The sequence below is a fragment of the Diaphorina citri genome, unplaced genomic scaffold (assembly GCF_000475195.1).
Source record: "Diaphorina citri unplaced genomic scaffold, Diaci psyllid genome assembly version 1.1 scaffold1501, whole genome shotgun sequence".
Lineage (NCBI taxonomy): Eukaryota > Metazoa > Arthropoda > Insecta > Hemiptera > Psyllidae > Diaphorina > Diaphorina citri.
In genome coordinates, this window is record NW_007378927.1 from 37,571 (window position 1) to 64,161 (window position 26,591).

At 40.0% G+C, this 26,591-nt stretch overlaps 1 protein-coding gene across 1 annotated transcript in view; it reads left to right on the plus strand.

Annotated features, from left to right (window-relative positions):
• The window catches only part of LOC103516182 (laminin subunit alpha), a 69,830-nt gene that overhangs the window by 10,042 nt on the left and 33,197 nt on the right, over positions 1–26,591 (plus strand). Inside the window, exons 12-45 of the mRNA XM_026828653.1 lie at positions 93–253; positions 601–735; positions 2,529–2,693; positions 3,696–3,901; positions 4,246–4,252; positions 4,284–4,588; positions 4,817–4,981; positions 5,246–5,423; positions 5,815–5,972; positions 6,376–6,532; positions 7,432–7,668; positions 8,134–8,293; positions 8,832–8,952; positions 9,244–9,408; positions 10,529–10,708; positions 11,015–11,084; positions 11,467–11,631; positions 12,258–12,463; positions 13,667–13,796; positions 13,904–14,061; positions 14,691–14,783; positions 15,464–15,614; positions 17,502–17,705; positions 17,944–18,153; positions 19,830–20,203; positions 20,557–20,865; positions 21,175–21,339; positions 21,604–21,726; positions 21,991–22,168; positions 22,575–22,625; positions 22,851–22,878; positions 23,059–23,287; positions 23,887–24,139; positions 24,802–24,942. Coding sequence (XP_026684454.1) covers positions 93–253; positions 601–735; positions 2,529–2,693; positions 3,696–3,901; positions 4,246–4,252; positions 4,284–4,588; positions 4,817–4,981; positions 5,246–5,423; positions 5,815–5,972; positions 6,376–6,532; positions 7,432–7,668; positions 8,134–8,293; positions 8,832–8,952; positions 9,244–9,408; positions 10,529–10,708; positions 11,015–11,084; positions 11,467–11,631; positions 12,258–12,463; positions 13,667–13,796; positions 13,904–14,061; positions 14,691–14,783; positions 15,464–15,614; positions 17,502–17,705; positions 17,944–18,153; positions 19,830–20,203; positions 20,557–20,865; positions 21,175–21,339; positions 21,604–21,726; positions 21,991–22,168; positions 22,575–22,625; positions 22,851–22,878; positions 23,059–23,287; positions 23,887–24,139; positions 24,802–24,942 — 5,738 coding nt within the window. The remainder of the gene's footprint in view (positions 1–92; positions 254–600; positions 736–2,528; positions 2,694–3,695; positions 3,902–4,245; positions 4,253–4,283; positions 4,589–4,816; positions 4,982–5,245; positions 5,424–5,814; positions 5,973–6,375; positions 6,533–7,431; positions 7,669–8,133; positions 8,294–8,831; positions 8,953–9,243; positions 9,409–10,528; positions 10,709–11,014; positions 11,085–11,466; positions 11,632–12,257; positions 12,464–13,666; positions 13,797–13,903; positions 14,062–14,690; positions 14,784–15,463; positions 15,615–17,501; positions 17,706–17,943; positions 18,154–19,829; positions 20,204–20,556; positions 20,866–21,174; positions 21,340–21,603; positions 21,727–21,990; positions 22,169–22,574; positions 22,626–22,850; positions 22,879–23,058; positions 23,288–23,886; positions 24,140–24,801; positions 24,943–26,591) is intronic.

The window sequence follows — 26,591 nt, forward strand, 5'->3', positions numbered from 1 at the left end:
CCAACGTTTAAATCCAAGCTAGTGTTCCAGATTTTGCCATATGTGGACACAGCTTCACACTTAACCCCTCATGTCTTGGTGTTCCGTTTCAGATACTATGGCTATCCGGATTGTAAACTGTGCGGATGTTCTGCAGTAGGTAGTAGTTCCACAGCCTGCGATGTGTCAGGGAAATGTCCCTGCTTGGTGAACTTTGGAGGCAAAACCTGCAGTCAGTGTAGTCCTGGGTTCTATCAATATCCTCAGTGCAAGGGTAAGTGAAGAAACTATTATATCAAATGACCCAAGTAACGAGTGACGAGACAAGGAAACGAGTGACATCGTCTGAAACACGTCCACCCTAGGTATAAACTTATTGCTTTTTCATTCCACCAAAATCCTTGGAATGGATCTCAATTCATCGCCTTTGATCTTCATTATTTTGTGCAAATCTCTTTTATTTCGTACCTAGCATTTATTAGCATTGCATCCCTCAGGTAATATTTTAAGTTTTTAAACCTGACTCATCATCCCTTTATTCAAAGTCCTTCCCATCGGATATCCAAGGCACAACTTTTTTTCTGTTCCGGTAACAAATATTTTCATGGTTTATAATTCCAGCTTGTAACTGTGATAGTCATGGCAACATTGGAGTATCCTGTGATGACGACGGTAAATGTCAGTGCGAGAAGAACTTTGGTGGTGACAGATGTGAACGCTGCAAGGAAGGACTTTACAACTTCCCCATCTGTGAAGGTAACGTAGAATATTTTGTGCGATTAGAGTTCTTTTATTTCGTAGCATTTATTAGCATTGCATCCCTCAGGTAATATTTTAAGTTTTTAAACCTGACTCTTCATCCCTTTATTCAAAGTCCTTCCCATCGAAATCCAAGGCACAACTTTTTTTCTGTTCCGGTAACAAATATTTTCATGGTTTATAATTCCAGCTTGTAACTGTGATAGTCATGGCAACATTGGAGTATCCTGTGATGACGACGGTAAATGTCAGTGCGAGAAGAACTTTGGTGGTGATAGATGTGAACGATGCAAGGAAGGACTTTACAACTTCCCGATCTGTGAAGGTAACGTAGAATATTTTGTGCGATTAGAGTTCCTTTTGGGACTTTGCTAAAGCGTTTGATACGTTTGAAGTAAGTTATTGAAAAATAAATCTTGCGATTGCAAATAGAGATTAATATTATTTAGCATCGACTTGCTGGTTAAGATAAACAATTCAATACTGCATCTTGTATGTTCTTCTTAGAAGTCCGATTATTTTCGGTATAGGTAATCAGAGTGTCACAAGGGTCAATACCAACTCCTCTACAGTCTGATTAGAGTTCCTTTTGGGACTTTGCTAAAGCGTTTGATACGTTTGAAGTAAGTTATTGAAAAATAAATCTTGCGATTGCAAATAGAGATTAATATTATTTAGGATCGACTTGCTGGTTAAGATAAACAATTCAATACTGAATCTTGTATGTTCTTCTTAGAAGGCCGATTATTTTCGGTATAGGTAATCAGAGTGTCACAAGGGTCAATACCAACTCCTCTACACTAATCCTTTATTCAGCGATTTCACCAGACACAGTAATCAGAACACGGAATAATATGAATGTCTGGACTCTGATGAATCATTTTATTTAAATCTTTATCCCCTTTTCCAGAGTGCAACTGTAATCCGGAGGGTGTACTCAAGACATTCGCCGGCTGTGGTTCATTACTTGTCGTCACTACAACTATCCTCTGCTTACTCAATATGATTCAGTGTTAAGTGAAGGCGCTTATACATCGCAGGATGATGTCAGAGAACCCCCACGTCTCTTCTTAAACGCACCTGAGGTAATTGATAAAAGCCCAATCTGAGGCTTAGGTGTAGGGGCAGTCTTAAAAGTTGGGTTAAGCTTGTACGAATCTACGGGGTAATGGGTAATTCTTGTTGCTTGTAAGTCATAGGTACATCCGTAGTCCATAGAGAGTTTGAATACCGATTGTTAACCCTATTCTGCTCCAAATTCCAAACATTTGATTTGTGAATTGCATTTTGATCTTTTCTGTGCACTGCAACTTTAAATGATTTTGTTTGACCTTTTGAAGCATCTTGTTTCACATTTACAGATGTACGTAAGTTTACATAGGATAGATGTGAACGATGCAAGGAAGGACTTTACAACTTCCCGATCTGTGAAGGTAACGTAGAATATTTTGTGCCATTAGAGGGACTTTGCTAAAGCGTTTGATACGTTTGAAGTACGATACTGAAAAATAAATCTTGCAATTGCAAATAAAGATTAATATTCTTCAGGATCAACTTGCTGGTTAAGATAAACAATTCAATACTGAATCTTATATGTTATTCTTAGAAGGCCGATTATTTTCGATATAGGTAATCAGAGTGTCACAAGGGTCAATACCAACTCCTCTACACTAATCCTTTATTCAGCGATTTCACCAGACATCTGAACACGGTGAATCTGAACACGGAATAATATGGAGATAAATTATGGATGTCTGGACTCTGATGAATAATTTTATCCCCTTTTCCAGAGTGCAACTGTAATCCGGAGGGTGTACTCAAAACATTCGCCGGCTGTGGTTCGTTACCGGCCGGTGAATTGTGTGAGTGTAAACCCAAAGTACAAGGCCGAATATGTGACGAGTGTCGGCCTCTGTATTGGAATCTCAAGGCCAGTAATCCGGACGGATGTGAAGGTAAGAGTTGACGGAATTTATAAATTTTAGATGTTGAGTTGCCGGAATTTATAACTTTTAGATGTTGAGTTGACGGAAATTATAACTTTTAAATGTTGAGTTGCCGGAATTTATAACTTTTAATGTTGAGTTGACGGAAATTATAACTTTTAGATGTTGAGTTGACGAAATTTATAACTTTGAAATGTTGAGTTGCCGGAATTTATAACTTTTAGATGTTGAGTTGACGGAAATTATAACTTTTAAATGTTGAGTTGCCGGAATTTATAACTTTTAGATGTTGAGTTGACGGAAATTATAACTTTTAAATGTTGAGTTGACGGAATTTAAAACTTTTAAATGTTGAGTTGCCGGAATTTATAACTTTTAGATGTTGAGTTGACGAAATTTATAACTTTTAAATGTTGAGTTGCCGGAATTTATAACTTTTAGATGTTGAGTTGCCGGAATTTATAACTTTTAGATGTTGAGTTGACGGAATTTATAACTTTTAGATGTTGAGTTGACGAAATTTATAACTTTTAGATGTTGAGTTGATGGAATTTATAACTTTTAGATGTTGATTGACGGAATTTAAAACTTTTAAATGTTGAGTTGCCGGAATTTATAACTTTTAGATGTTGAGTTGACGGAATTTATAACTTTTAGATGTTGAGTTGCCGGAATTCATAAGTTAAGCCATCGATAAAATAAGATATGGTAAATAATTACCTGAAATCAAAGTCCATTATGGGTTATGGGCCAAAAGCTTCAAGGAACATACCAAGGAATTTTTGTTCAGGGATGTTGAGTTGCCGGAATTCATAAGTCAAGCCATCAATAAAATATGGTAAATAATTACCTGAAATCAAAGTCCATTATGGGTTATGGGCCAAAAGCTTCAAGGAACATACCAAGGAATTTTTGTTCAGGGTTAAGGGACTAAGGCTGGAGATCTCAACGCAAACATGTTGGCAAAGTTTTTACACTGTTCAAAGCTAACAAGTGTTTGAATTGTTTCAGATTGTGACTGTTACACCCTGGGTACAATCGGCGGGATCAAGAATTGTAACCCGAAGAGTGGCCAATGCGTTTGTAAGGCGACCGCAATGAACCGCAAGTGTGACGCATGCATGGACGGAACCTATGCGCTGCAAGATAATAATCTGTTTGGGTGTACGGAGTGTGCGTGTGATATCGGTGGATCCATCAATAACTTGTGTAACAAGGTAAATAATTTAACAACGATGGTTAAAGACTTAAATAAAGAAAATGGGTTAAAATGTGAAGAATTCCTTCAACACTTTAGGATCCTCAAGGTGTGTCCACACATAGTTGAAAACATAGATTCACCTGGTTGATCGGTCGACTATGTTTGACCATCCCCTTAGGGTGTGAAGGAAGCGTTAGGAGAACTTTCATGAACAGCAAATGGCCCTAGGAATATCTGAGAACTGGGAAGGCTTTTGATATTGGTCTTTTCTTTTGTCCCACATTGCCTATTTCTCCATACCACTCTGATATCCGATATCCACACATCAACCACTAAGGATTATTTCCCTGGTCCGTTTAGTTCTCAGGTCTTATCTCCTCTGTAATGACATCAGGACCTGTCAGCTCTGAACAGTGAGGAGCTTCCCCTACTCAATAAGGATCAACCCAAACTTCGCTTTGACATGCGTATCACCAAGCCCGGCCCACATGTTCTCGTATTATCCTACGTTACCCCGGGCCCCCACACTCAAGACTCAGCTGTCATTCAGTTAGAAGCTAGTTCTCAGACTACTGTGGAACGAGGCAATGTCAGACTACATGATTGTCCTTATACTACGCCGTGTAGAGCTACTGTACTCGACAAACAGGGGAAGGTGTCCGTGTTTGAATTCGATACGAATTATATTTCTGTCGAGTTAACGGTGAGTGAACCTAGGAGACCCGGTATATTTTAGCATAAAATCCCAGTAGTGCGGTTCGTAAGGCATTGGATATCCCAGAAGCGACACAAAAATTTAGAAGGGATACATTCTGAATCTTTTTCAATAGCCTAAACTGTTCACAAGATGAGCACACATTATGTCATGAAGGGCAAATGACTGGGTTGATACGTATTGTAGATCTAATCATAACAAACCTTCTCATTCCAGGCTGACGAAAACCCCACAAACAACGCATCTGCAGCTATACAAAAAATCGTAGCCATACCAGAAGCCAAATGGTCTATGGATCATATCCAGCCCAAGACAGAATGTGTGAGAAAAGATGGCCAGTGTGTTCAAGCGATGTTCCCTACATCACCTGAAACTAAGAAGGTAAGATTCATTTTACACCCTGTACCCTAAAACACTGGCTATTCTTGCTAGGCCATAGACATACGCTAGTGGCTAGTATATTCTATTTTAATATTCAGGGGAGACAACCCGACCCCTCTGTTCCTTCACTGTGTCCCGGACTCCGAAAATCTGGAGCATCCATCCCCCTCGTACATAACTGTGCGGACTCTTGGCCTGTCTCCTCAATAAAACCCTGGATACATGCCTGTTGATAATACTAATATTCTATGTACGTAATTCCAGATTGAAGCTGAGAGCGGACTAGGTCCCCTAGCCACTCAGTTACCAGGCTCGTTAGCGGATAACAAGACAGGTTTGGTATATCTGGATCATAAGGATGCCATGGTGGATATTGCTGGAACTGTAAACAATCCTGGAGCCTATGTATTTGTCGTGCATTTCTATCAGCCTGACTTCCCCGGTAAGAAAACAAAGTATCAGCTCCAACTTTTTTGAAGAGGTTGATAGAGGGAACTGTAACTGCCAAGGTCTTTACCTAAAAGGAAGACAGGATAGAACACCAGCTCTGTTTGGAATAAAATCCGCCTCAGGCAGGAATCTAATCCTACAAGCTTACTAGGCTGACCATCTTGGAACTTTGAGTAACAACTTATAAAGTATCAGGAGATAAATTCTAAACATCTCCGTCTTTCAGACTCTCTGAGAGACCAAGGTCTCAAGATTTTTCCGCCACACACGTTCTGACTGTCTGACAGACCCAGGTCTTTGAGACCACGCACCACGGTCTGAGTGTGAATGGCAGTTATAATAATATATCTTCCTAACTGATAGTCTCACCCTATGTCCCACAGAGTTTGATATGGATGTCCTCATTCAGAATGGTCAGTTCTACGAAGCTCAGCTCCCAGTCAAACATTGTCCTGCCCGGTCTGGTTGTAGAGCAGTTGTACAACAAACCAATGGAAACCGAATGTTCACGTTAGAAAAGAACATTGTGGCCACGTTCAAGGTAAGATAACCGAGCGAAGTGGGTTCCCAGTTTTATCGCGACATATTTGCATTTTGCCTTGTCTGTATTCTGCAAGAAACCTAGAACGGTTTGTCCGGTTTTGATGATATGTGAAAAATTTTCAAAGGGATTTCGCTTTTAGTATTTTAAAAGGAATTCCGCTTTTAGTTTTTTTTTTTGAGCTCCTTGGGTATTTTTTTCCGAGTGAGGTCTACGGTTCAATGAACTACCATCCTGATTTCTTACGCGATAACTGTCAAATAGTTAGTCCGAATGTCCGATTTAGCTTTCAGTAAGGCATTCTTTGGTTCCATGTACAAATATTAGGAAATGTTTTCGTTATTTCAATAAGTAGTAGAAAACTAGAAAATGTGGTAAGTACCTATTATTTCTATTGTTTCAGGAGCCGAATCACAAGAGTGTGTGGCTAGATTATATTCTACTCATTCCTGCCAATGAGTTCAATGAGAATATTATCAATGAGTTGCCATACAGTAGAGCCAAGGAGTTTATAGACGTGTGCGGAAAGAATCATTTCTACTTGGATAATAGTACGAGTGGTAAGTGTACTCATAAATAAATGTTTGCTTCTCCTTATCTAAATAGTATACCAAGTTAGTAATGTTACTTTTGTATGGGAAAATATGTATTTTATTTAATCATCTCATGATTAATAGGTGGTATCAGCCTAGACAGTTCGTAGATTCGTATAAGCTCAACCCAACCTTTGGGGCTGTTCGCCCCCTACACCTAGGCCTCGGAGTGGGTTTTTAGTGTACGGAGTTAAGCAAGTCCCAGGCAGTTGCTAAAGCATTGGATTCTAAACTCAGGGAACTGCGGTTTGAATCCCTACAGTGACATGAAATAATCGAGTCAGAGGAACACAATTCCTAAGATTTATTTAAATCAAAGTAAATCTCGTTATCTAGTGTTTCCTATTACTTCATCTTTGCCTCTCCAGAGTTCTGCAAGAAGGCAACATTCTCAATGACCATCTCATTTCTACATGAAGCTCTTCCATGTCAATCTAGATAATAGTACGAGTGGTAAGTGTACTCATAAATAAATGTTTGCTTCTCCTTATCTAAATAGTATGCCAAGTTAGTAATGTTACATGTTACTTTTGTATGGGAAAATATGTATTTTATTTAATTACCTATCTCATGATTAATAGGTGGCATCAGCCTCAGACAGTTTTGTAGATTCGCATAAGCTTAACCCATCCTTTAGGGCTGTTCGCCCCTACACCTAAACCTCGGAGTGGGTTTTTAGTGTACGGAGTTAAACAAGTCCCAGGCAGTTGCTAAAGCATTGGATTCTCAACTCAGGGAACTGCGGTTTGAATCCCTACAGTGACATGAAATAATCGAGTCAGAGGAACACAATTCCTAAGATTAATGTAAATCAAAGTAAATCTCGTTATCTAGTGTTTCCTAATACTTCATCTTTGCCTCTCCAGAGTTCTGCAAGAAGGCAACATTCTCAATGACCATCTCATTTCTACATGAAGCTCTTCCATGTCAATGTGACATCGACGGATCAAAGAGTTTTGAGTGTGAACAGTTCGGAGGTCAATGTCAATGTAAACCTAACGTGATAGGACGCCGGTGTGAAATGTGCGCTACCGGCTACTATGGATTCCCAGATTGTCATCCGTGCAACTGTCCTTTCACTGCGGTGTGTGACTCGTACACAGGTAAGCTTGCACAAGTTCTCATACAAGTTGTCACTTTCCCAAACTATCCATCATGTAAACTTTGGTATAACTGTTGAATTGTTAGCCTTCACCTGAGACCCATGTTTACATTGAGAACGAAACGTGTCCTAGTTGTTGAGTGAAAACACTGGTACTACTGGTAGTAATACACTGCGCCAAGCAATTAGAGGAACGCTCCTATTTTTCGGTTTTTCTCAAACTACTGTTCAGTGTTCAATTTTTTATTATTATTATTTTCGGTAAAACCATTATTATTGCTCTTTGCTGTAAAGTGATGTAGTGGACTTCGGATGTGGAGGTTGATGGTCGAGTCCAAGTAAAGTTTTAAAAATATAGAGAGGTGTATGTCTCGGGGACCGACGATAAGTTAGTATTCATGCTTACCACAATAATTCCTTATCCTTCTTTCAAACGATTATTTACCTACCATCACTTCATTTCCAGGGGAGTGCATCTGTGCTGCCAGGGTGATTGGTAAGAAGTGCGACCAGTGTGAACCCAATACGTTTGGTTACGATCCTATCATTGGATGTGAGGAGTGCAACTGTCATCCTCATGGAGTGAACGGAACTCAACAGTGTGACCTATTTGATGGAAGCTGCTCGTAAGTTGAAATAGAATTAATACAGTTTTGTTTTAATTATCAGAATGAATCTCGTGTTTTTCGCGGATTCTAATCAGTTGCCCTCACGAGACTATTTAGGCAGGAGAATATAATGTATTTTTTCATTATTATTATTTTAAGCTCAAGTTATTAATAGCTCAGAGGTATTTTTTTAGGCTAATGATTCCCCCTTAGTCGACACAACCTCAATACATTATGTATTGAGGTTTAGACAAGGGGTAACGTCTCCTTATTTCTCTAATAATATGTTTCAAAAATTGCCATGTACCTATCTATATTATATGAAATAAAGAGATGTAAATGTTAAAAAAGAAAGAAAGAAAAGGTAGATCGTTGGACTAGACGAGGGTTCGAGCCTCTTCTAGGAGCCTTTATTTATAAAAGCGTATCTTTAGGAAGGCTCCACTGGCCATCGATCTTGGAAGAACTATTCCCGAATGGTTATACCTTTCACACCCAGGACACGAACCCAGCACTTCCTGAACACAGAGACACTTACCACTGACCTTTGTTTCAGGTGCAAGGAGAACATCGTAGGTAGAACTTGCGATCATTGTGTTGAAGGCCATTGGTCATTCCCCTACTGTGTGCCATGTGAGTGTGACTTGCGAGGTACAACTATTGACATCTGTAATCAAGTAAGTGTTTGTAGTCAGGTCTATGATAGAATACCTATGAAATGTGGCATAACGGCCATGGTAATTAGCTCTCGGATCATACACCGTTACATAACATAACGATTTTTTTTTCCAAAGTCTCAGGAGAAATATTTTCTAAATGCTACTAAGGCGATTGGGGGTTAAAATCTAAACACTCGAAACACCTAAACAGTCTAAACCTTTCTCTTCAAATGACTTTCCTCGACCTTTGAGCCCTTATTGACCTGTAAATAAGTCCCAATAGTAAGGACTGTCCCAAAATGATTCCAGGGTACAGCAGAATGTTATTGTAAGAAGAATGTGTACGGAGCAGCATGTGATGTGTGTAAGGAGGGAACGTTTGATATCCAAGCTGATAATGTAGATGGTTGTACAAGATGTTTCTGCTTTGGTAAAACCACCAAGTGTTCCAGTTCCAATCTATACCGATCCCAGGTAAGTGACTTTACTGTTTTTCCAATTCAATAAACAGAAGATTAACGTTTTAGAGCCTTTCTATTGTTATAGCAGCTTTAGCTTTAGGTGATTAGTTAGTCTACTGTAAGCCGTGCGAGTGTTCCGGTAATATTAACAGGACAGATCCTGGTTCCTGTGATTCCGTGACAGGAGAATGTACAGGGTGTCTGTTCAATTCAGCCGGTGACTCCTGTCAATATTGTGCGCCCGGATATTATGGAAATGCCGTCAGCTTGAAGAATTGCGTCAGTAAGTGAGATTTTGTACCGTACACAGTGTTTGTTAGAGGGATACGCAAGGAGCGATTTTTGCTCCGAATTTCGTCTCCACACATTTATTAGCCTGACCGCACCATTTAATTTGTCCAAGGTCGCGCGACCTGTTCGGAATGGCACCTTAACTTTGTCTCATTATCTCTCTCATCTTGTATTCCAGGCTGTGCTTGCAGTACGTGACTGGTAAGGGTTGAATAATCGTCTCCCTATTTAGAGTCTCCAGTTAAAAATGAGTTCACTTTTTTCTCTCATAAAAATCAAACAGCAGTACCTAGTGGACATTTGTCATTCGATCGCATGCCTTTGGGACTAACAAATACCTCATCTGCCCATCTCGTTAGATACCTAATTGCCTCAGAGTAAGAATAACATAGAGGGAGGGTTTAGGACCAAAACGAAAGACACTTTTCAAATCGAAGGTTATACGAGTATATCAACTGATTTGGTACCAGTGCCGGACCATGAATAATTTCCTGGGTAGGATGATTTTTACAGAAATTTTGAAACATTATTTCTGCTTTTTTAGCTGGTAAGGGTTGAATAATCGTCTCCCTATTTAGAGTCACCAGTTAAAAATGAGTTCACTTTTTTCTCTCATAAAAATCAAACAGCAGCACCTAGTGGACATTTGTCATTCGATCGCATGCCTTTGGGACTAACAAATACCCCATCTCGTTAGATACCTACCTACCTAATACTTGAGAAGAGACAAGTAGGTATTCTCAGTTCCATTTCACAAATCAAGTTTGACCAAGTGCTCCATGGTTTTGCTATATAAGATGTCTCGAACCCCATTTACCATTCACGCAACTCCTTCTCCTCAGATATCATCAATGGACGGCTGGTCACTGGTCGGTATTAACGTGACCAAGACAGTTAATCTGGAGCCCCTGACCACTGTACCGGAAAAAGTGGCCGCTGATTCTATCGGTGTTGATCTGCTGGTCACTAGTCTACCAGACAAAATAATCTACTTCTCAGCACCTCAGGATTATCAAAAGATGGCCAGTGTGTTCTAGCGACGTTCCCTACATCACCTGAAACTAAGAAGGTAAGATTCATTTTACACCCTGTACCCTTGAAAACACTGACTATTCTTGCTAGACATACGCTAGTGGCTAGTATATTCTATTCTAATATTCAGGGGAGACAACCCAGCCCCTCTGTTCCTTCACTGTGTCCCGGACTCCGAAAATCTGGAGCATCCATCCCCCTCGTACATAACTGTACGGACACTTGGCCTGCCTCCTCAATAAAATCCTGGATACATGCCTGTTAATAATACCAATATTCTATGTACATAATTGCAGATTGAAGCTGAGAGCGGCCTAGGTCCCCTAGCCACTCAGTTACCAGGCTCGTTAGCGGATAACAAGACAGGTTTGGTATATCTGGATCATAAGGATGCCATGGTGGCATTAGAGTTCCTTTCGGGACTTTGCTAAAGCGTTTGATACGTTTGAAGTAAGTTATTGAAAAATAAATCTTGCGATTGCAAATAGGTAGAGATTATTATTATTTAGGATCGACTTGCTGGTTAAGATAAACAATTCAATACTGAATCTTGTATGTTCTTCTTAGAAGTCCGATTATTTTCGGTATAGGTAATCAGAGTGTCACAAGGGTCAATACCAACTCCTCTACAGTCTACACTAATCCTTTATTCAGCGATTTCACCAGACACAGTAATCTGAACACGGAATAATATGAATGTCTGGACTCTGATGAATAATTTTATTTAAATCTTTATCCCCTTTTCCAGAGTGCAACTGTAATCCGGAGGGTGTACTCAAGACATTCGCCGGCTGTGGTTCATTACCAGCCGGTGAATTGTGTGAGTGTAAACCCAAAGTACAAGGCCGTATATGTGACGAGTGTCGGCCTCTGTATTGGAATCTCAAGGCCAGTAATCCGGACGGATGTGAAGGTAAGAGTTGACGGAATTTATAACTTTTAGATGTTGAGTTGACGGAATTTATAACTTTTAAATGTTGAGTTGCCGGAATTTATAACTTTTAGATGTTGAGTTGACGGAATTTATAACTTTTAGATGTTGAGTTGCCGGAATTCATAAGTCAAGCCATCAATAAAATAAGATAGCGTAAATAATTACCTGAAATCAAAGTCCATTATGGGTTATGGGCGAAAAGCTTCAAAGAACATACCAAGGAATTTTTGTTCAGGGTTAAGGGACTAAGGCTGGAGATCTCAACGCAAACATGTTGGCAAAGTTTTTACACTGTTCATGTTGAGTTGCCGGAATTTATAGTTAACTTTTCAAGCCATCAATAAAATAAGATAACATGATTACCTCATAAAGTCAAGCCATCAATAAAATAAGATAACATGATTACCTCAAATCAAAGTCCATTCTGGGCCAAATTGCCAAAAGCTTCAACAAGGAACATACCAATGAATTTTTGTTTAGGGTTAAGGGACTAAAGCTGGAGATCTCAACGCAAACATTGCTGTCATTTTGTTTCTGGTCGGATACAGGATGTTCGCAAAATTTTTACACTGTTCAAAGCTAACAAGTGTTTTGAATTGTTTCAGACTGTGACTGTTACACCCTGGGTACAATCGGCGGGATCAAGAATTGTAACCCGAAGAGTGGCCAATGCGTTTGTAAGGCGACCGCAATGAACCGCAAGTGTGACGCATGCGTGGATGGAACCTATGCGCTGCAAGATAATAATCTGTTTGGATGTACGGAGTGTGCGTGTGATATCGGTGGATCCATCAATAACTTGTGTAACAAGGTAAATAATTTAACAACGATGGTTAAAGACTTAAATAAAGAAAATGGGTTAAAATGTGGAGAATTCCTTCAACACTTTAGGATCCTCAAGGTGTGTCCACACATAGTCGCCAACATAGATTCACCTGGTCAATCGGTCGACTATGTTTGACCATCCCCTTAGGGTATGAAGGAAGCGTCAGGAGAACTTTTATGAACAGCAAATGGCCCTAGGAATATCTGAGAACTGGGAAGGCTTTTGATATTGGTCTTTTCTTTTGTCCCACATTAATTCCTTCAAGACTTTAGGATCCTCAAGGTGTGTCCACACATAGTCGCCAACATAGATTCACCTGGTCGATCGGTCGACTATGTTTGACCATCCGTCACCATCCCCTTAGGGTGTGAAGGAAGCGTTAGGAGAACTTTTATGAACAGCAAATGGCCCTAGGAATATCTGAGAACTGGGAAGGCTTTTGATATTGGTCTTTTCTTTTGTCCCACTTTGCCTATTTCTCCATACCACTCTGATATCCGATATCCACACATCAACCACTAAGGATTATTTCCCTGGTTCGTTCAGTTCTCAGGTCACGGAATTTATAACTTTTAAATGTTGAGTTGCCGGAATTTATAACTTTTAAATGTTGAGTTGCCGGAATTTATAACTTTTAAATGTTGAGTTGCCGAAATTTATAACTTTTAAATGTTGAGTTGCCGAAATTTATAACTTTTAGATGTTGAGTTGCCGAAATTTATAACTTTTAGATGTTGAGTTGACGGAATTTATAACTTTTAGATGTTGAGTTACCGGAATTTATAACTTTTAGATTTTGAGTTGACGAAATTTATAACTTTTAGATGTTGAGTTGCCGAAATTTATAACTTTTAGATGTTGAGTTACCGGAATTTATAACTTTTAGATTTTGAGTTGTCGAAATTTATAATAAAATCCGCCTCAGGCAGGAATCTAACCCTACAAGCTAACTAGGCTGACCATCTTGGAACTTTGAGTAACAACTTATAAAGTATCAGGAGATAAATTCTAAACATCTCCGTCTTTCAGACTCTCTGAGAGACCAAGGTCTCAAGATTTTTCCGCCACACACGTTCTGACTGTCTGACAGACCCAGGTCTTTGAGACCACGCACCACGGTCTGAGTGTGAATGGCAGTTATAATAATATATCTTCCTAACTGATAGTCTCACCCTATGTCCCACAGAGTTTGATATGGATGTCCTCATTCAGAATGGTCAGTTTTACGAAGCTCAGCTCCCAGTCAAACATTGTCCTGCCCGGTCTGGTTGTAGAGCAGTTGTACAACAAACCAATGGAAACCGAATGTTCATCTCAAGCTTTTTCCGCCACACACATTCTGAGACCACGCACCACGGTCTGAGCGTGAATGGCAGTTATAATAATATATCTTCCTAACTGATAGTCTCAACCTATGTCCCACAGAGTTTGATATGGATGTCCTCATTCAGAATGGTCAGTTCTACGAAGCTCAGCTCCCAGTCAAACATTGTCCTGCCCGGTCTGGTTGTAGAGCAGTTGTACAACAAACCAATGGAAACCGAATGTTCACGTTAGAAAAGAACTTTGTGGCCACGTTCAAGGTAAGATAACCGAGCGAAGTGGGTTCCCAGTTTTATCGCGACAAATTTGCATTTTGCCTTGTCTGTGTTTTGCAAGAAACCTGGAACGGTTTGTCCGGTTTTGATGATATGTGACAAATTTTCAAAGGGATTTCGCTTTTAGTATTTTAAAAGGAATTCCGCTTTTAGTTTTTTTTTTTGAGCTCCTTGGGTATTTTTTTCCGAGTGAGGTCTACGGTTCAATGAACTACCATCCTGATTTCTTACGCGATAACTGTCAAATAGTTAGTCCGAATGTCCGATTTAGCTTTCTGTGTTCTGCAAGAAACCTGGAACAGTTTGTCCGGTTTTGATGATATGTGACAAATTTTCAAAGGGATATCGCTTTTAGTATTTTAAAAGGAATTCCGCATTTAGTTTTTTTTAGCTCCTTGGGTGCTTTTTCCCGAGTGAGGTCTACGGTTCAATGAACTACCATCCTAATTTCTTACGCGATAACTGTCAAATAGTTAGTCCGAATGTCCGATTTAGCTTTCAGTAAGGCATTCTTTTTTGTTCCATGTACAAATATTAGGAAATGTTTTCGTTATTTCAATAAGTAGTAGAAAACTAGAAAATGTGGTAAGTACCTATTATTTCTATTGTTTCAGGAGCCGAATCACAAGAGTGTGTGGCTAGATTATATTCTACTCATTCCTGCCAATGAGTTCAATGAGAATATTATCTGCAAGAAACCTGGAACGGTTTGTCCGGTTTTGATGATATGTGACAAATTTTCAAAGGGATTTCACTTTTAGTATTTTAAAAGGAATTCCGGTTTTAGTTTTTTTTTTTTTTAGCTCCTTGGGTGCTTTTTCCCGAGTGAGGTCTACGGTTCAATGAACTACCATCCTGATTTCTTACGCGATAACTGTCAAATAGTTAGTCCGAATGTCCGATTTAGCTTTCAGTAAGGCATTCTTTTTTGTTCCATGTACAAATATTAGGAAATGTTTTCGTTATTTCAATAAGTAGTAGAAACTAGAAAATGTGGTAGGTACCTATTATTTGAGTAAAAAATGTTCTATTGTTTCAGGAGCCGAATCACAAGAGTGTGTGGCTAGATTATATTCTACTCATTCCTGCCAATGAGTTCAATGAGAAAAAATATTGGATTTCACTTTGTTACTCTTCTGTAAGGGAAAGATTATAGGTGAAGTTTAGATTTAGGGGTTGAACAAGGCTTTTTGAAGGCCCTACAAAGCCCCCGATGTTGGGGCCCCAATTTGCTAAAATATCATCAAATTCGGACTATTCGAAAGGTATTGCGGAATAAATTGACAGACTCAAATAGACAGACAGTAAAATCGTGCTTTCAAACTTGGAACTCACATTCACTCGTTGTACCAGTGACGTATAATAACAATACCTCCTCTTCCCCCAGGATTGTCAACACAATACTTTGGGTGATCAGTGTGAACAATGTCAGCCAGGATATCATGGTAATGCAACACAAGGCACAATGGCAGACTGTCTGATCTGTGCATGTCCTCTGCCTATCACTTCCAATAACTTCGCATCTGGTTGTGATGTGAGTGAGGATGGAGTATGTTTAGCTGATGACTTCCATTGAGAACGAAACGTGTCCTAGTTGTTGAGTGAAAACACTGGTACTACTGGTAGTAATACACTGCGCCAAGCAATTAGAGGAACGCCCTTCTGAGAGTTTTAAGTGATACTCACTAACGAATGAATAGCTACTCATTGTCCTCACAAAGCTGAATAAACCTTAAAATCATAGTGACTTTGCTACCAAACACTGTGCCGGAAATTGAACTTGAATTCCCCAGAACACATCCCTTGTGTACTATAGGCTATAGACACCACTATACTGCCCTGCTAAAAAAGAGGGCAGTAAGTCCAAAATTTGACATTTTGAGTTATATATCTATACCCACGTATTTTTATGCGTATGTAACGGTAACTCTAGGGAGGGCACAGGACTGTAAAGGATGCCCTTATTTTGGGGACTTTTCTTTGGAGCAAATGGGTCTGACACTGAGGTGAAACTTGGTTTGTGAAATAGAGATACTGGGGGGTCTTACTTGGTCGGTGGTCGGATTATAACTAAAGTTGGTATTGGTTCGGCGTGCTCCGTCGGTTCTCGTTGTAGCGGGCAATAGGAGGAAGGTATAGGGTGAGGAAAAAGGAGGTGTACGCAACAATAAGCCTTCTGAGAGTTTTAAGTGATACTCACTAACGAATAGCTACTCATTGTCCTCACAAAGCTGAATAAACCTTAAAATCATAGTGACTTTGCTACCAAACACTGTGCCGGAAATTGAACTTACAAGTTCACCTAAACTGATGATTAATTGAAATTGTAGAATTTACCCAGTCAAAAGGTCTACTATGGAGCTTACCAAAGTTACCGGACCTTAAGTATGTATACATATGTTAAAAGGTTAAAACATGTCATTCGAGTCGAGCCGATTCATTTGAAATAATTTTATTATTGTTTTGCCAAATTTCGAAAAAAAAAAGTTGAATTTAGGTCCGAGAATGGTGGAGATGACAAATTTTCGGTAAAAATTGGTGGATGTGACAAATTTACAATGGACATAAAATAGTGCATGTGACTTTGATAGCAATTATATATTGGTGGATGTTTTATAAATTGTTAGATTACAGTGTTACAGTTTTAGGAGGTAGCTATAGGTATGTACGTAACCATTATTACCGACCTACAGGACCAGAAAGATTCAATTTTGAATTAGACTGGAAAAAAATTAAAATGCATTTCTCTGGATAATAATATGAAACAACAACAACAATAATAATAACAAATAACACTATAATATTGTATTTATGAATTTGAATTTGAACACGTGTGTAGTTCGTATTGCACTTGGAGATTTTAACATCAACACATGCACTCCCCAAGTCCCCACATTAACACCATCTAGTTTTAGATCCCACTGTGGGTTAAGTTTCTAACTATTGATTTGCCTTCTTGAAAGGATATTATGTTCATGTCAAATTCCCATGTAACGCGTCTCCACTGATAAATATTTTCGCTCGTTGTTGAGTTCGTTTTCCCCCACTGTTTGGAAGGTACTTCCAGATTTTGTGTTTTAGTATGGATTTTTACAAATCTACTAGGAAGGATGAAATGTTTTGGGGAAGTCAACGGGTTAAATCACTAAAATATCCCGAAATAGGAATTCGAAAAACATAACGGGAGATGTTTTGTCGAAAATGTGAAGAGGGGATCATCTGGTAAATTCTCAATATTGTTCCTGTTTTTCTAAATCTCCAAAATCTTATCCTAAAATTAGAAAGTCGAGAATTTCAATTTGAACGTGGGTACATACGAGTGCATAGCTTCTTGTATTGAAGTCATTGAAGATAGTTGAGTGGTCAGATGGTAAACCATATCATGTACTGAAAAATTAACTACGCCACTGGGAACTGCGCGGAAGGTACCGGGAAATGCGAATGTCGCCCGGAATACACCAAACCAGACTGTAACTCCTGCGCATTCGGTTACTTCGGCTACCCTAACTGTGAACCATGCAAGTGTCATATGAATGGAACTCTCAACTTCTATTGTGAACCCACCTCGGGTCAACAATGTCCTTGTAAGGAGAACTATGCGGGGGACCATTGCGACACATGTGCGCAGGGTTACTATAACTTCCCAACCTGGGAATTTTAGTTGCGAAAATCTTGTTGTTTTCTGTCAAACTATGTATTTTTAAAATTTTTACTCCAAAATACCAATTTCATACCAGTAGATACCTTCCATTTTCAGAAACATACTCAGAGGTAAAAATACTGTTTACCCCTATTTTTTGAGCAGGTTGAATAGAATAGGGAATAATCTAACAATCCATTCCATTCCATTCTATTCTATTCCCCCAGCATGTAACTGTCACGGACATGCGGATAAGTGTGTGTACGACCCGATGGTAGATGAGAAGAGACTTAGTGTAGACATACAGGGTAACTACGAAGGTGGTGGTGTATGCCAGGAGTGTAGAGACAATACCGAGGGTATCAATTGTCATCAGTGTGTCGCCGGCTACTATCGACCTTACGGCAAACATCTCAATGAAACAGACGTGTGTCAACGTAAGTATCATTCGCCTTCTGTGGCTCTTTCTTTGAAATGTGGTTCCTTTCTGCATTATCCGTTCCGAGTTTGCCAGATGTTCTAAGAGCGAATTTTTTTTGTGTAGGATAAAGTTCGCCCCGAGTGGGATTACCTATTTCTCCATACCACTCTGATATCCGATATCCACACATCAACCACTAAGGATTATTTCCCTGGTCCGTTTAGTTCTCAGGTCAGTGTCTATGTCAACCTCGCGTTACGGGTCAAACTTGTAATCAACCCCTACAAGCCCATTACTATCCAACACTACATCATTACCAGTTTGAAATAGAGGATGGCCACACACCAGCCTTCTCACCGGTTCGATTTGGTTTCGACGGAATCTAACCCACGACTTAGCTCTTACAAGCCAGCCAAGCGAACTAGACTGGCTTTTTTTTATTTTTAACTAGCCGAAATCCGTAGCTTCGCTCCGGATTTCTGCTAGTAAATCCTTAAGGCATGGCCGTTCATGTCACTCATCCATTTAGTGGTCTTGCTCGGCGTAGCTTACACTCTGGTATTATGTACCAATATTTGGGTATTTAAGTAGAAAAAGTGACTATTTTACAAAAAAATAAGTTTACAAGATAGGTACACTACAAGAAACAAGTTAACGTATTACACAGGTTCATCTCCTTCTCCCTTCTCCCTGTAGTGTCGAAGTTTATCTGATCTAGTGCTTGGAATTCCGCGGGTGCACTCGGTCAGGTGAACGAACTAATAGTTGTAGTTGAAATGATAGCAAAAGAGGAAAATGTGACACAATATCTGATACTTACGATATCATTCTACTTTCCTGTACCAATCACAAGTGAATCGTTCCCAAGAAGAACGGCCTATGTGATTTTCGCTACTTTTCAGGAGAGACATTTTAATACAGTGATGTGGAAATTTGTCCACTCTGGTATTATGTACCAATCTGTGGGTATTTAAGTAGAAAAAGTGACTAGGTATTTTACAAAAAATAAGTTTACAAGATAACACTACAAGAAACAAGTTAACGTATTACACAGGTTCATCTCCCTCTCCCTTCTCCCTGTAGTGTCGAAGTTTATCTGATCTAGTGCTTGGATTTCCGCGGGTGCACTCGGCCAGGTGAACGAACTAATAGTTGAAGTTGAAATGACAGCAATAGAGGAAAAAGTGACACAATATCTGATACTTACGATATCATTCTACTTTCCTGTACCAATCACAAGTGATCTAATTTTCACGTTTCGTTTCAGAGTGAGTTACAAGATAACACTACAAGAAACAAGTTAACGTATTACACAGGTTCATCTCCCTTCTCCCTGTAGTGTCGAAGTTTATCTGATCTAGTGCTTGGATTTCCGCGGGTGCACTCGACCAGGTGAACGAACTAATAGTTGAAGTTGAAATGACAGCAAAAGAGGAAAATGTGACACAATATCTGATACTTACGATATCATTCTACTTTCCTGTACCAATCACAAGTGATCTAATTTTCACGTTTCGTTTCAGAGTGAAATCATTCAAGAGGTGAACATTCAGGAACCCTCCATCTATCAGTTGATACTTTTCATTTTTATATATTAGATCAAGTTTTGTGACCAAGTATAGCTCAATCTCCCATTAATGTCAATTCAACTTGCTAAACCTCAACGTAAACATCTCTATCTTCTGCTCGCAGCATGTCAATGCGCATTCCACTACGCCACTGGGAACTGCGCGGAAGGTACCGGGAAATGCGAATGTCGCCCGGAATACACCAAACCAGACTGTAACTCCTGCGCATTCGGTTACTTCGGCTACCCTAAGTTATACCTCTCCGTACACTTTGTTTTCTCTCCTAATGTTTCGTCGTCCTCTTCCTCCTCAGCATTCTACGAACCTTCCATCCTAGTAGAGCGAGAGTTACGGCCTTGCACCCGACAAGATCAGCGGCTATGTCGTCACTTCAACTATCCTCTGCTTACTCAATATGATTCAGTGTTAAGTGAAGGCGCTTATACATCGCAGGATGATGTCAGAGAACCCCCACGTCTCTTCTTAAACGCACCTGAGGTAATTGATAAAAGCCCAATCTGAGGCTTAGGTGTAGGGGCAGTCTTAAATGTTGGGTTAAGCTTGTACGAATCTACGGGGTAATGGGTAATTCTTGTTGCTTGTAGGTCACAGGTAAATCCATAGAGAGGTTGAATACCGATTGTTAACCCTATTCTGTTCCAAATTCCAAACATTTGATTTGTGAATTGCATTTTGATCTTTTCTGTGCACTGCAACTTTAAATGATTTTGTTTGACCTTTTGAAGCATCTTGTTTCACATTTACAGATGTACGTAAGTTTACATAGGACACTAACTTCCGATTTTGTATCATCTCCTTACTCATTTGTATCTCCTCTGTAATGACATCAGGACCTGTCAGCTCTGAACAGTGAGGAGCTTCCCCTACTCAATCAGGATCAACCCAAACTTCGCTTTGACATGCGTATCACCAAGCCCGGCCCACATGTTCTCGTATTATCCTACGTTACCCCGGGCCCCCACACTCAAGACTCAGCTGTCATTCAGTTAGAAGCTAGTTCTCAGACTACTGTGGAACGAGGCAATGTCAGACTACATGATTGTCCTTATACTACGCCGTGTAGAGCTACTGTACTCGACAAACAGGGGAAGGTGTCCGTGTTTGAATTCGATACGAATTATATTTCTGTCGAGTTAACGGTGAGTGAACCTAGGAGACCCGGTATATTTTAGCATAAAATCCCAGTAGTGCGGTTCGTAAGGCATTGGATATCCCAGAAGCGACACAAAAATTTAGAAGGGATACATTCTGAATCTTTTTCAATAGCCTAAATTGTTCACAAGATGAGCACACATTATGTCATGAAGGGCAAATGACTGGATTGCTACGTATTGTAGATCTAATCATAACAAACCTTCTCATTCCAGGCTGACGAAAACCTCATGAAGGGCAAATGACTGGGTTGATACGTATTGTAGATCTAATCATAACAAACCTTCTCATTCCAGGCTGACGAAAACCCCACAAACAACGCATCTGCAGCTATACAAAAAATCGTAGCCATACCAGAAGCCAAATGGTCTATGGATCATATCCAGCCCAAGACAGAATGTGTGAGAAAAGATGGCCAGTGTGTTCAAGCGATGTTCCCTACATCACCTGAAACTAAGAAGGTAAGATTCATTTTACACCCTGTACCCTAAAACACTGGCTATTCTTGCTAGGCCATAGACATGCGCTAGTGGCTAGTATATTCTATTTTAATATTCAGGGGAGACAACCCGACCCCTCTGTTCCTTCACTGTGTCCCGAACTCCGAAAATCTGGAGCATCCATCCCCCTCGTACATAACTGTACGGACTCTTGACCTGCCTCCTCAATAAAATCCTGGATACATGCCTGTTGATAATACTAATATTCTATGTACGTAATTCCAGATTGAAGCTGAGAGCGGACTAGGTCCCCTAGCCACTCAGTTACCAGGCTCGTTAGCGGATAACAAGACAGGTTTGGTATATCTGGATCATAAGGCGTTCCCCACATCACCTGAAACTAAGAAAGTAAGATTCATTTTACACCCTGTACCCTAAAACACTGGCTATTCTTGCTAGGCCATAGACATACGCTAGTGGCTAGTATATTCTATTTTAATATTCAGGGGAGACAACCCGACCCCTCTGTTCCTTCACTGTGTCCCGGACTCCGAAAATCTGGAGCATCCATCCCCCTCGTACATAACTGTGCGGACTCTTGGCCTGTCTCCTCAATAAAACCCTGGATACATGCCTGTTGATAATACTAATATTCTATGTACATAATTCCAGATTGAGGCTGAGAGCGGACTAGGTCCCCTAGCCACTCAGTTACCAGGCTCGTTAGCGGATAACAAGACAGGTTTGGTATATCTGGATCATAAGGATGCCATGGTGGATATTGCTGGAACTGTAAACAATCCTGGAGCCTATGTATTTGTCGTGCATTTCTATCAGCCTGACTTCCCCGGTAAGAAAACAAAGTATCAGCTCCAACTTTTTGAAGAGGTTGATAGAGGGAACTGTAACTGCCAAGGTCTTTACCTAAAAGGAAGACAGGATAGAACACCAGCTCTGTTTGGCAGTGACTGTAGCCTGTTGAATGAATCTGTTCCTGACGTATGTATGTATCTCTGAAGTTTCATAATATCTGCCAAATGTCCAATGTACGTAAATATTTGCCTTCAAATGTCTATAGGTATGTGATTCTTTAATTGACAGTTTTTCTTCACTTGCAGATTGACTAACGTGCAGCGATAAAATCCGCCTCAGGCAGGAATCTAACCCTACAAGCTAACTAGGCTGACCATATCGGAACTTTGAGTAACAACTTATAAAGTATCAGGAGATAAATTGTAAACATCTCCGTCTGTCAGACTCTCTGAGAGACCTAGGTCTCAAACATTTCTATCAGCCTGACTTCCCCGGTAAGAATACAAAGTATCAGCTCCAACTTTTTTGAAGAGGTTGATAGAGGGAACTGTAACTGCCAAGGTCTTTACCCAAAGGATAGAACACCAGCTCTGTTTGGAATAAAATCCGCCTCAGGCAGGAATCTAATCCTACAAGCTTACTAGGCTGACCATCTTGGAACTTTGAGTAACAACTTATAAAGTATCAGGAGATAAATTGTAAACATCTCCGTCTGTCAGACTCTCTGAGAGACCTAGGCCTCAATAGGTAAGTCAAATACACAGGACCAGTGACTGTAGCCTGTTGAATGAATCTGTTCCTGACGTATGTATGTATCTCTGATGTTTCATTATACCTGCCAAATGTCCAATGTACTTACGTAAATATTTGCCTTCAAATGTCTATAGGTATGTGATTCTTTAATTGACAGTTTTTCTTCACTTGCAGATTGACTAACGTGCAGCTAGATAGCGCCAGTACAAACTTTACAGTGGGTACCTCAGTGGCTCTCTCTGTAGAACAATGTGAGTGTCCCGCTAACTATGCAGGTCTGTCGTGTGAGGAGTGTGCAGATGGTTACTATAGAACCTCCACTGGGCCGTACGGAGGATTCTGTGCCCCTTGCAACTGTCATGGACACGCCACTACTTGTGATAAAGTCACTGGAGTGTGTCATGTAAGTTCAACATCACCCAAATATTGGATTTCACTTTGTTACTCTTCTTTAAGGGAAAGATTATAGGTGAAGTTTAGATCTAGGGGTTGAACAAGGCTTTATGAAGGCCCTACGAAGCCCCCGATGTTGGGGCCCCAATTTGCTAAAATATCAAATTCGGACTCTTCGAAAGGTATTGCGGAATAAATAGACCGACTCAAATAGACAGACAGTAAAATCGTGCTTTCAAACTTGGAACTCACATTCACTCGTTCTACCAGTGACGTATAATAACAATACCTCCTCTTCTCCCAGGATTGTCAACACAATACTTTGGGTGATCAATGTGAACAATGTCAGCCAGGATATCATGGTAATGCAACACAAGGTACAATGGCATAGGTGAAGTTTAGATCTAGGGGTTGAACAAGGCTTTTTGAAGGCCCTACGAAGCCCCCGATGTTGGGGCCCCAATTTGCTAAAATATCATCAAATTCGGTCTATTCGAAAGGTATTGCGGAATAAATAGACAGACAGTAAAATCGTGCTTTCAAAATTTGGAACTCACATTCACTCGTTCTACCAGTGACGTATAATAACAATACCTCCTCTTCCCCCAGGATTGTCAACACAATACTTTGGGTGATCAATGTGAACAATGTCAGCCAGGATATCATGGTAATGCAACACAAGGTACAATGGCAGACTGTCTGATCTGTGCATGTCCTCTGCCTATCACTTCCAATAACTTCGCATCTGGTTGTGATGTGAGTGAGGATGGAGAGAGGATTAGCTGTGAATGTCAGGAAGGATACATGGGAGCCAGATGTCAATCCTGTGCTGCTGGATACTATGGTAGACCCACCAAGGAAGGTAAGAACGGAGAGAGGTTGTGGGTTTGAGTCTGGAGTCATATGTAAAACTACACTTTAGGAAGCTACTAAGTGTCCTAGCTTCATAGCTTAATCGAGAAAAAAAGGTATTAAAGTTTTTAGAAGGCCTCGGGTCAGATCTGATCCAAAACTTTTACCTAATGTTTCAAAACCCAGTGAAAATATGTTGTGTGTCAAAAATTGATTTTATGTTCAATTTTCTCTTCTAGAAATGCTCAAGTGAGTAGTAAGATCACAGCCCTCACTGATTTGACCAAGGATGCTAATGATTCCCTCACTAATGCTTTGGAGTACACAAGAAATGCATCCGCTCTACTGGATCTCACCACTAAAGAACTGGAAGAAGTTGGTAAGTACACATTGAGTCTGGAGGGATAAGAACTTTAAACTGGCTAGTTAAACCATGGATAGGATAAGTGAGTGATACTAACAAATAGCTACTCATTGTCCTCACAAAGCTGAATAAAACTTGAAGTCACAAGAACTTTGCCACCAAACACCTTAGAGTCTGCTTGAAATTGAACCTGAATTCTCCAGAACACATTCCTTGTGTACTATAGGCTATAGAGACCACTATACTTACCTTACTCTGTGTCTTGTATTGCAGGAGATTACTGTAATACTCTGTGTCTTGTATTGCAGGAGACTACTGTAAGCCGTGCGAGTGTTCCGGTAATATTAACAGGACAGATCCTGGTTCCTGTGATTCCGTGACAGGAGAATGTACAGGGTGTCTGTTCAATTCAGCCGGTGACTCCTGTCAATATTGTGCGCCCGGATATTATGGAAATGCCGTCAGCTTCTCTGAGCTATTAATAACTTGAGCTTAAAATAAAAATAATAATGAAAAAATACATTATATTCTCCTGCCTAAATAGTCTCGTGAGGGCAACTGATTAGAATCCGCGAAAAATACGAGATTCATTCTGATAATTAAAACAAAACTGTATTAATTCTATTTCAACTTACGAGCAGCTTCCATCAAACAGGTCACACTGTTGAGTTCCGTTCACTCCATGAGGATGACAGTTGCACTCCTCACATCCAATGATAGGATCGTAACCAAACGTATTGGGTTCACACTGGTCGCACTTCTTACCAATCACCCTGGCAGCACAGATGCACTCCCCTGGAAATGAAGTGATGGTAGGTAAATAATCGTTTGAAAGAAGGATAAGGAAATATTGTGGTAAGCATGAATACTAACTTATCGTCGGTCCCCGAGACATACACCTCTCTATATTTTTAAAACTTTACTTGGACTCGACCATCAACCTCCACATCCGAAGTCCACTACATCACTTTACAGCAAAGAGCAATAATAATGGTTTTACCGAAAATAATAATAATAAAAAATTGAACACTGAACAGTAGTTTGAGAAAAACCGAAAAATAGGAGCGTTCCTCTAATTGCTTGGCGCAGTGTATTACTACCAGTAGTACCAGTGTTTTCACTCAACAACTAGGACACGTTTCGTTCTCAATGTAAACATGGGTCTCAGGTGAAGGCTAACAATTCAACAGTTGTACCAAAGTTTACATGATGGATAGTTTGGGAAAGTGACAACTTGTATGAGAACTTCATTGACTTTAAAAATTCATAAAACCATTCAGAAATCGGGGGAAATTGAAAATACAGACCGGGACTGCAAAATATAAACAAAGATTTCAATAATTTTCCACCGATGAGAGAAGAGTAAAGTCAGCTGACTAAACAAATTTGGTTAGTCAGCTGTTCGTGAACTGTCCTTCGACCTTGATATGTAAAAAGACCCAAACCCTCCCTCTATGTTATTCTTACTCTGAGCTAATTACCTACCTAATATGTACTTGAGAAGAGACAAGTATTCTCAGTTCCATTTCACAAATCAAGTTTTACCAAGTGCTCCATGGTTTTGCTTTAAAAGATGTCTCGAACCCCATTCACCATTCACGCTACTCCTTCTCCTCAGATATCCTCAATGGACGGCTGGTCACTGGTCGGTATTAACGTGACCAAGACAGTTAATCTGGAGCCCCTGACCACTGTACCGGAGAAAGTCGCCGCTGATTCTATCGGTGTTGATCTGCTGGTCACTAGTCTACCAGACAAAATAATCTACTTCTCAGCACCTCAGGATTATCTCGGTAACAAACTGGTCAGCTATGGAGGTCACCTCAACTATTCCATCTACTATAACACAGGAGCTTTCGGTAAGTATACAAGTCAACCAATAACATAGGTGCTAATCAGCATCGGTAATGTAAACATGATTATTCTAAGTTAGGTATTATCTGTTAATAAGAACGGCGAAGAAACTGTCCAGTTTTATCACAAACAAATACTATTTAGATTTTCTGTCCGGCATCGGTAATGTAAACATGGTTATTCTAAGTTAGGTATTATCTGTTAATAAGAACGGCGAAAAAACTGTCCAGTTTTATCACAAACA